Raw genomic sequence first — 8521 nt, 5'->3', positions numbered from 1 at the left:
TGGCAGAAATGTGCAGATCGTCATTAAGGAAACAAATCAAAAATATGCTGCATCCAGAATCATTTCCAAATATGTTATATATCTAAGAATACACTAAAGCTTATTTTATATCCAAGAATAAATGCATTAAAAATAATGTCACTTTGGAGGATTGTGATTTGCATCTATTTGAGATTAAAGGGCGCCACCTATTGGTGCTTTTGGGTGTGTTGATGCTGAACAATATGTAGAATAGCACTGCCAGTTCAGTGTGTGTTCTGCCGCGTTTTTGACGCGCTTCGGGCTGTTTTTGTATTTAAAAAAAATATCTTTTTTTTAACCTAAAATGGGCTTTCAATGCGTTCCAGGGCATTTGCATGTGTTTGCATGCGTTCCAGAGCAGGTAAAATAGGGCTTGCTGCAGTTTTTTTTACATGCTCTGGAACTGAACGCTGCAGTGTGAACTAGAGCCCAAAATACCATTGGAATACATTGGATGCAGTTTTGATCCAAGTTCAGAAAATACCTGTTGATGTTGCCAGAAATGCAAAGTCCTTGTTACTGTGAGCTGAAAAGAAAGTACAATCATCCTTTTCTTTTTTCAGTCACATCAATCCACCTTGTAATGGGGATGAACAAAAGCAGAAGTTTTTGAAGTTCAGTCTGCTTGCCAACTATGATTCCCTCCGTAGATACAGTGGAGAAATGAGCAGAAGAAAGTCATGCAGATACAGAAAGTGTGCTATTTGCAGGATTACCAGGGAAAAATAAAGGGAAAAAAAGAAAACGAATGCTACTAAATCTAAGGACTGGTAAGCTACAATATATTACATTTATAGAAGTACCTGGAATACATAAATATATATATATTTTTTTTAGTTGAAATATGGCTGGTACAACAGTTAATTTTACATTGTACTTGAACCATCCTGCCAAAAAAAACCCCAAAATGGCTGCACTTTAGCTTAAAATATTTTCCCCATGGGATGTAAACAAGAATGTAAGTGTTGACATCACTTTAGCTTTTTACCTGGTATAGCGAGAAGAAAAGTTGTATCACCCAGGTTCGGAAGTGCTCCTTTAGACCCCATTCACACTGAGGGACATGGAAATCGCGCGACTTTGAGCGACGTGTCGCGCGACATCGCGCAACATCTTCCTATTGGGCTGTATGCAATCAGGAGCAATATCGCTCAAAATCGCTCTAAAAAAGGGTCATGTAGGAGCGACAAGCTACCAGCGACGAGCTACAAGCGATATTGAGCGATATTGAGCGACGAGATTTGAACAGCTACATTGAAATGTATTGGTGAAGCTACATAGAGCGATATAGCGCGGAAATATGAGCGATATCGCTGCAAAAATCGCTCCATAAATCGCTCAGTGTGAATGGGGCCTAAATGTTTTATGCCTTGTTCTCAGGGGGCAGAAAAAACAGGCGGTTGTTCTGTGGATTACTTTTCAGAGGGCAATGAAGGCTGCTGCTTCTGTGAACTCAGCCTTAACCCCTTCGTGACTGACGCTGTTTAAACAGACTCCCGGCGGCTATTGCCGCCTTAAGTCTGTTTAACCTTGTAAAGCCGACTGTCGGCTTTACAACAGAAGCGATTCTGGCGACAGATCGCTTCTGTGTCCCGTAGAAGGGGGCCGCCGCCGTGCTTCCCGGGCTCCGTTGCCCCTCCTACGGGCCCGGCGTCCTTGGGGAGCTGGGGAGGAGGTTGACGAACTTCCGTTCATCGATCCCCTCCCCGTTCTATGGGACCGGGAGCGATGCAGATTGCATCACTTCCGGTCCCTGGGCTGTCAGTTCTGGGCTCCTGCAGCCCAGCAATAAGCTATTGAAGTGCGATCTGCACTTCAATAGCTTATTTCCAGTGTAAAGGTGACACTGGGGGTCTTTTGGACCCCCAGCATCACCTTAAAGAGTACCTGTCACCACCATCTGCTATCACATGGGGGGGCTTGTAAGCCCCCCCATGTGATAGCAGTCAAAGTAAAGTAAAAAAAAAAAAAGTTTTTAAAGATAAAATAAAATAAATCTAATAATATTTAAAAAAATTAAAAGTCCCCCCCCTCGTGAGCATGCGCGTCGCCACGTAAACACGCGTTGGGTGCGCCTACGTATGAAAACGACGAACGCGCTACACATGTTGGGTATCGCCGCGCACGCCGGAGTGAGAGCAATAATTCTAGGGCCAGTATTTTGGGGTATCTCTAAATTGATGACCTGTGGGGGCTTGTAAAGCGTCTTCTATGGATTTGTTGGGTTACTGCAGTTTTTCGCCGTTTCACGGACGCACGCAATTTGTAACCTGGGCATGTTGGGTATCGTTTTACTCGTTGTAACCTCATCTTTTATATTTCATTTAAAAAATGGGTATTTTGTTGTGTTTTGGGGCTTTTAATTAAATTTTTCACTAAATGTTGGGGTTTAATAAGGAGTTGCGCTAATATTGCGCAACATAAAAATTTGCAACTACCACCATTTTATTCTATAGGGTCTTGGCATTCAGAAAATATATAATGTAGGGGGGTTTTAAGTCATTTTCAGGCCAAAAATGTGGAATATAACATGGGTGCAAAAAATGAAAAAAAGGCCTCAGTCATGAAAGGGTTAAACCTTTTTGTGCAATATATGTGCCTCTTAAAATGTTGACGGTGACCCTCATGTTACCATTACCACAGGGCCATTAAACAAGATGCCTCCCCTCTCTTTAAAACATCAGTCAAGTTCACACAATTACCAGTTTCTTTAGCTTTCAGGGGCAGACTGGGAAGTAAGGGGCGGGATGCATAGTTATAGATTAGGTAAAGTACTACACCCCCCACTCTGAAGTGAAGGGTGCATCTGTGCACTTGGCATATGCAAATCTAAAAATCATTCCCCTCTACCAATTGTTCATTTATTCTTCCAGAGTTGAATCTGCTTCCAAAAGCATGTATGATTATATTTGGGGAGAAATACTCTCAGGTCTATTCCCAAAAGGGTGAAGAGTTTGGAGAAGGCAGGAGTAGTGAACCGTCTAGGACAATATAGCTGAACTGGAAAATGAGCTGAATTGGAGAATTTCTCTGAATCAGCTATGTTATCCTAGATTGTTCCTGCCTTCTCTAAACCCTTCACCCTTTTGTGAATAATCCTGTCTATCTTCAATGGTATTGTGCAGCTTCTTGCGTTATGTGGCCAATTCTAATAGACCATGGACACATGGATGCTTCCTAATTTATTCTTTCGATCAGATCCTTTGTTACATTATAAACAGTGTTTTATGAGTTTGTAAAACATTGGCGAGTCATGGGTTTAGATTCTCTTTCATTAATCAATTTAACAGGTATATCAGGGAGTGGGGGGCAGGACAGTTATTACCCCACTCTGGCCCTTGCTTCCCCTCGTGGAGCAGTGGGGGTATGGAGAGTCTGTTTCCTGCTGGTACAGGGCTGATGTTTTAAAAAAGTGTACCATTTTTACAGGCACTGACTAATACTGTGTACCAGGGGTGAGGAACCTCCGGCCCTCCAGCTGTGGTGAAACTACGAATCTTATGAATCTGTCTCTGGGAGTCATGCCTGAGGCTTTGAGAATCTTGCAATGCCTCATGGGATTTGTGGTTTCACCACAGCTGGAGTGCCAGAGGTTCCCCACCCCTGCTGTATACAGTCCAGAATCAGCATGGTGGAAGGCCCACACGCTCAGCCTACCTAGCCATATACACGTTGTGCTAGGCTGATCGCTTGTGAGAGCCATGTGGTTTAATGTAGTTTATATTTTTATTAAATTAAATGAAATATATGTTAAGAACTGATCCAATAAGAATATAAGATTAGTGCTGAAGAACCCCAAAAAACAGAGTTGATTTCCGCTTGCTTAAAGTGAAGAACAAACTCATGTATTGTTGGAGTGTTACTTAAAATGATCACCCGTACCACAAGGCACAATGGGCGTGTTGTTATAGGTGAAAGAGGCAAAGAGGCGGCTTTTCCTTGTATAGTTATTATCCTCACATGTTTTCCCATTACCTGTACAAATAAAGTCATCTCATAGAAACTTGTGTGTGGTCATTATTAATATCTAGTGCACAGAAGCCTTAAGGTGCCCATACACTGCTCGATTCTCGTACGAGAATCGCGGGAAATCCCGCGATCGTACGAGAATCGAGCAGTGTGAACGGAGACGTGCGACCGTTTCTACTGTACGGTCGCACGTCTTCCATCGAACCAGCATGTTCGAAAACCAGCCGGGAATCGTACGATTCTCGGCTGGTTAGAACGGTGCTCGGAAGACAAATGCCGAACGGGCCGGTGTGCGCACGCTGCCCGTTCAGCATTGCGGTCATCGGAAGCCCGCCCCTCAGGGGGGCGGGCTTGCGATGATCGAGAGTGCGATCTGCCTGTCCAAGATAGGCAGATCGTATGTTTTTTTAATCCCTTTACAACCATCGCAAGACTTAGGTCTTGCGATGGTTGTACAGTGCATGGCCACCTTTAGAATAAGCGGTCTGAGCGTTATTGTGACCGCTGTCGCAGGTACACCTAAAGAGGGCATACCTTTTTATGAAATGTAGAAAGGGGAGGGTTGCAGTGATCCCACAGAAACGTGATGCACTGGAAGCCAGGTGGAGGATTAAATAGGGAGCTGGTCACTCCCACAAATTCAGGTTAATTATAATTAGCTTTCTAACTTATACAATATTCTAAATCAGGGTTAGAACCAGTAAAACAACAAAATATTCTGTGTAACAGAGGTGATCTTAGCAGTGGGGGATTGTGCCTTGCACCAAAAGTTGTATACCTACAGGTTCAAGTGATGGAGATGTTTCATTACTGATTTTCAATGCATCAGGCACTAATTATCAATGTATGTCAATAAAGAACTACTGTACTATGGTAATTACACTTATTTTCTGATGCATCTAGCCCACAGGTTTGTAGTTTTGTCTTATTTTTACTGAAAACATGCAGGAACAGAGTGAATGAAGCTAGTGTCACACCTCCTAAAATTAACTCTCACAAACGTCTGCTTCATGTCATAATAAAATGATTTATTTGAAAAACACAATAGAAAATATACACTTATCTCTATAAATAAGCATATAAATTAAATTCTAAAATCTGAAATTCTTTTCAGTTTTCAGATTTCATTCACTTCCCTTTTCTTTATCCTCTCTTCAGGGAGTTGTGGAATGAAATGGAAGAACTCCAGGAGGTTCAGTAACAGTCCCCTGTCAAATGGATTGTAGAACTTTCCACTTTCATCCATGAGGTACGAGTACTTCTTTAAATTCATCCTCTCGTTTGTTGTGATGTTCACAGCTGCCATATATAACTGTCAATATACAGTGAAATGACAATCGCAGATTATTCCTTTTGTCAGATGCAGCAGAATTTGGTACAGTGATCATTTCAATAATGTCAAATTCATTTTCATGGTCAAAGCTACCTTTACAGTTTAGATTCAGTGAAAATGTTATTCTTAGTTTTGGATTGAGTGTGTGTGTGTTGTCAGTAGGACAGGAAGTGAGGGTAAATCTGTCTAATAGAGCCTCAGAGAGCAGTAAAAACCCAACAGGAATCCTTAATCCCTCCCCACTCTATTCAAAACTAGAAAATATAGTTTTTGCCTTGACATACACTATAAAGAACAACTCCAGGAAAGGGTTAACTGCTTATTTTTCTCTAGGGGATGGAATGAATAAGATATACCCACCTGATCCTGCAGGGGTGTGTGTTCACCTCTTTCCCCCTCCACTCTGGCTGTGGAATGTCCCTTAAGGTCCCCACACACTTTGCGATAATCGCGGGAAATCCCGCGATCGTACGATTATCGTAAGGTGTGTGGAAGCCGTGCGACCTCTACTACTGTAAGGTCGCACGACTTTTAACTTACGGACATGTTCGAAAACCCGCCGAACATCGTGGCATGGTGGCATGTTCGTACGATAAAAGCCGTACGGGCTGGTGTGCGCAAGCGCACACTGCCCGTTCTGAATTGCGGTCATCGGAAAAGCCCGCCCCTCAGGGGGCGTGGCTTGCGATCATCGCAAGTACGATCTGCCTATGCAAGATAGGCAGATCGTACATTTTTTTAAGTACCTTACAGCCATCGCAAGACAAAAGTCTTGCGATGATTGTAAGGTGTGTGCCCAGCCTTACGGTCCTCACATCTAATACAGGTGAATGGACTGTATCAGACGTGATGATGTCATGGGTCCTTAGACCGATGGAGCCCGGGTTAGAAGAAGTTGTAGGGACTAGAGGTCTAGCAGGATCGAGGATCAGGCCCACTGCAAGGGTTAACTTTTATCTTTCCTCGAGTTGTTCTTTAACCCCTTGATAACTGGGGTGTTTACACCCCCTTCCTGGCCAGGCCATTTTTCAGTATTCAGCGCTGCGGTACTTTGACTGACATTTATTCCGTCATACAACGCTGTACTGAAATTAATTTTATACCATTTTTTGGGACAGATAGAGCTTTCTTTTTTTTGGTGATATTTATTCACCACTGGGGTTTTTTTTTTAACTATACAGTATAATGAAAACAGTACAGAAAAAAAAAACAAACAAACAGTTTTTCCTTCGTTATGTTAACAAAAACATTTATTCTTACCCAAATTTTTAGTCAAATATCAAAGATGGGGTCACGTCTGGTAAATAACTTTGGATGTAGACGTCACCAGCACACCAGGCACGACAAAAACACATGGGTCTGTGCGAATCCATTTAATGATGTGTCACTCGGAAAATCAAGCGCTTTTGGGGCCACACAGGGTCCCCTTCACCAGGCTCGTGAAAAACGAAATCTCCTACTGTAGCATTTTGAAACTCCGACTGACAGCGGCACCTTGGCTGTGCACTAGCAGCTATGGTAAGCACGCCTATTATTATTATTCAAGCTTTATACAGCACCAACAGTTTGCACAGCACTTTACATAATAAAGGAGACAGTACATTTACAATTCAGTTCAATACAGGAGGGTTAGGAGGTCCCTGGTCCTGAAGCTTACAATCTAAAGGGAGCTACAAGTAATACAAAAGGCATTCAGTGTGAGGGATGAGTTGATGGAGAAAGTAAAAGTACAGTTTTTAGGTGGAGGCAGAATAGGCTCAAGGTTCAGTTAAAAGCAGACAGAGTAGGTGATAGCTGGACAGACTAGTGGAGGGTGTTCTAGAGCAGGCCTTCTTAAACTTTCTCCACTCGTGACCCCTTTTTGGCCGAGGGAATTTTTAGGGGACCCCAGCATCGGACGGTGTCTCTACCCTCTTTCCCTCAACGTCGGTGTTCCCCCCCTCCCCTAGCATCAGTCGGTGTCTCTCTCCTCCTCTCCCCGCCGTGGAGTTTCTTTAAAACCTTCAGGGCATTGCAGTCCTACATGTGCGGCCTCGGCTAAGGTCAGCACCTTGGACACCACCATCAGCATGGCGAGTGTCATGCCAGGGCCTTGCAGCCCTTCCCACCTCACTTTGGCTGAAGTGAGTGTGTGCCCAGAGTCATCAGGGCCATTGTGTCTTGCCTCGGCAGAGACAACCCTGAGCATGGCGGCTGCCACTCAGGAGACATCAGGGCCTTGCAGCCCTTCCCACCTCACTTCAGCTGAAGTGAGTGTGTGCCCAGAGTCATCAGGGCCATTATGTCTTGCCTCGGCCGAGGCAGAGACAACCCTGAGCATGGCGGCTGCTCAGGAGACTTCAGGGCCTTGCAGCCCTTCCCACCTCACTTCAGCTGAAGTGAGTGTGTGCCCAGAGTCATCAGGGCCTGGAAGTGCATCCAGTCTTACCTCGGCGGAGGTTAAGACAACTCTGAGCATGGCAGTTGCCGCTCAGGAACCTTCGGGATCCTTCAGCCCTGGGACCCCTGACATCACCCCCAGCAGGGTGAGTGTCTTTCCCGGACTGACAGATACGAAGACCACCGGATGTGACATTTCAAGCTTCATATTGCACCACGTACTTGGAGCAGGAAGCTTTGGAAAGGTAAGCGCTCATTTACTCACCTATAACTAGCATTTGGAGCTCCCCCACAAAACAAATTCCCCTCCGACAACTAGCCAATATGTATCAGCCTTGTAAAATTGCTACCGCTACTGGTAGAACAAATGATCACCTGCTGCCCTCTGCAATCACACTCCCTGGTGTCCTCTGCTGTTCTATTACAATGTTAAAATATTTACATAGTTGATGAGGTTGAAAAAAATGACAGCATGACCCTATACAATGGCTGCAGCAGGTGGAAGGCATTGGGAACACAAATGGGGATAGGTCTCACTGCCAGAGATATAAGAAGACTGGTTGTCATTGAACCCAACAGCCTTCACCTAAAATTCATTCCGTTTCAAAGTCAATGCTAGTTCTACCCTGCCCCAGCCCTGAACACATTTTCTTTCCCTGACACACCACTAACTTTTGTCTTCTCTCTCATTCAGGTTGTTCTGGCGACCCACCGGAGGAGCCAGCAGAAGGTGGCCATCAAGTCTGTCATCAAGACCCACGATGATTACGAAATCCAAACAGAGCGGTACGTGCTGGAGATGGCGGCTGGGTGCCCATT

The 8521-nt window shown here is 44.3% G+C and overlaps 1 protein-coding gene across 1 annotated transcript in view; it reads right to left on the bottom strand.

Annotated features, from left to right (window-relative positions):
• Positions 1 to 5107: 5107 nt before the first annotated feature.
• Positions 5108 to 8521, bottom strand: part of LOC108794839 (probable protein S-acyltransferase 23) — a 52523-nt gene continuing 49109 nt past the window's right edge. Inside the window, exon 10 of the mRNA XM_018565950.1 lies at positions 5108 to 5302. Within this exon, the coding sequence (XP_018421452.1) occupies positions 5108 to 5302 (195 nt within the window). The remainder of the gene's footprint in view (positions 5303 to 8521) is intronic.

This window comes from Nanorana parkeri, unplaced genomic scaffold (assembly GCF_000935625.1).
Source record: "Nanorana parkeri isolate BGI_ZX_2015 unplaced genomic scaffold, ASM93562v1 scaffold903, whole genome shotgun sequence".
Lineage (NCBI taxonomy): Eukaryota > Metazoa > Chordata > Amphibia > Anura > Dicroglossidae > Nanorana > Nanorana parkeri.
The sequence above is the reverse complement of the archived record's forward strand: the minus strand, read 5'-3'. Positions and strand labels throughout refer to the sequence as shown.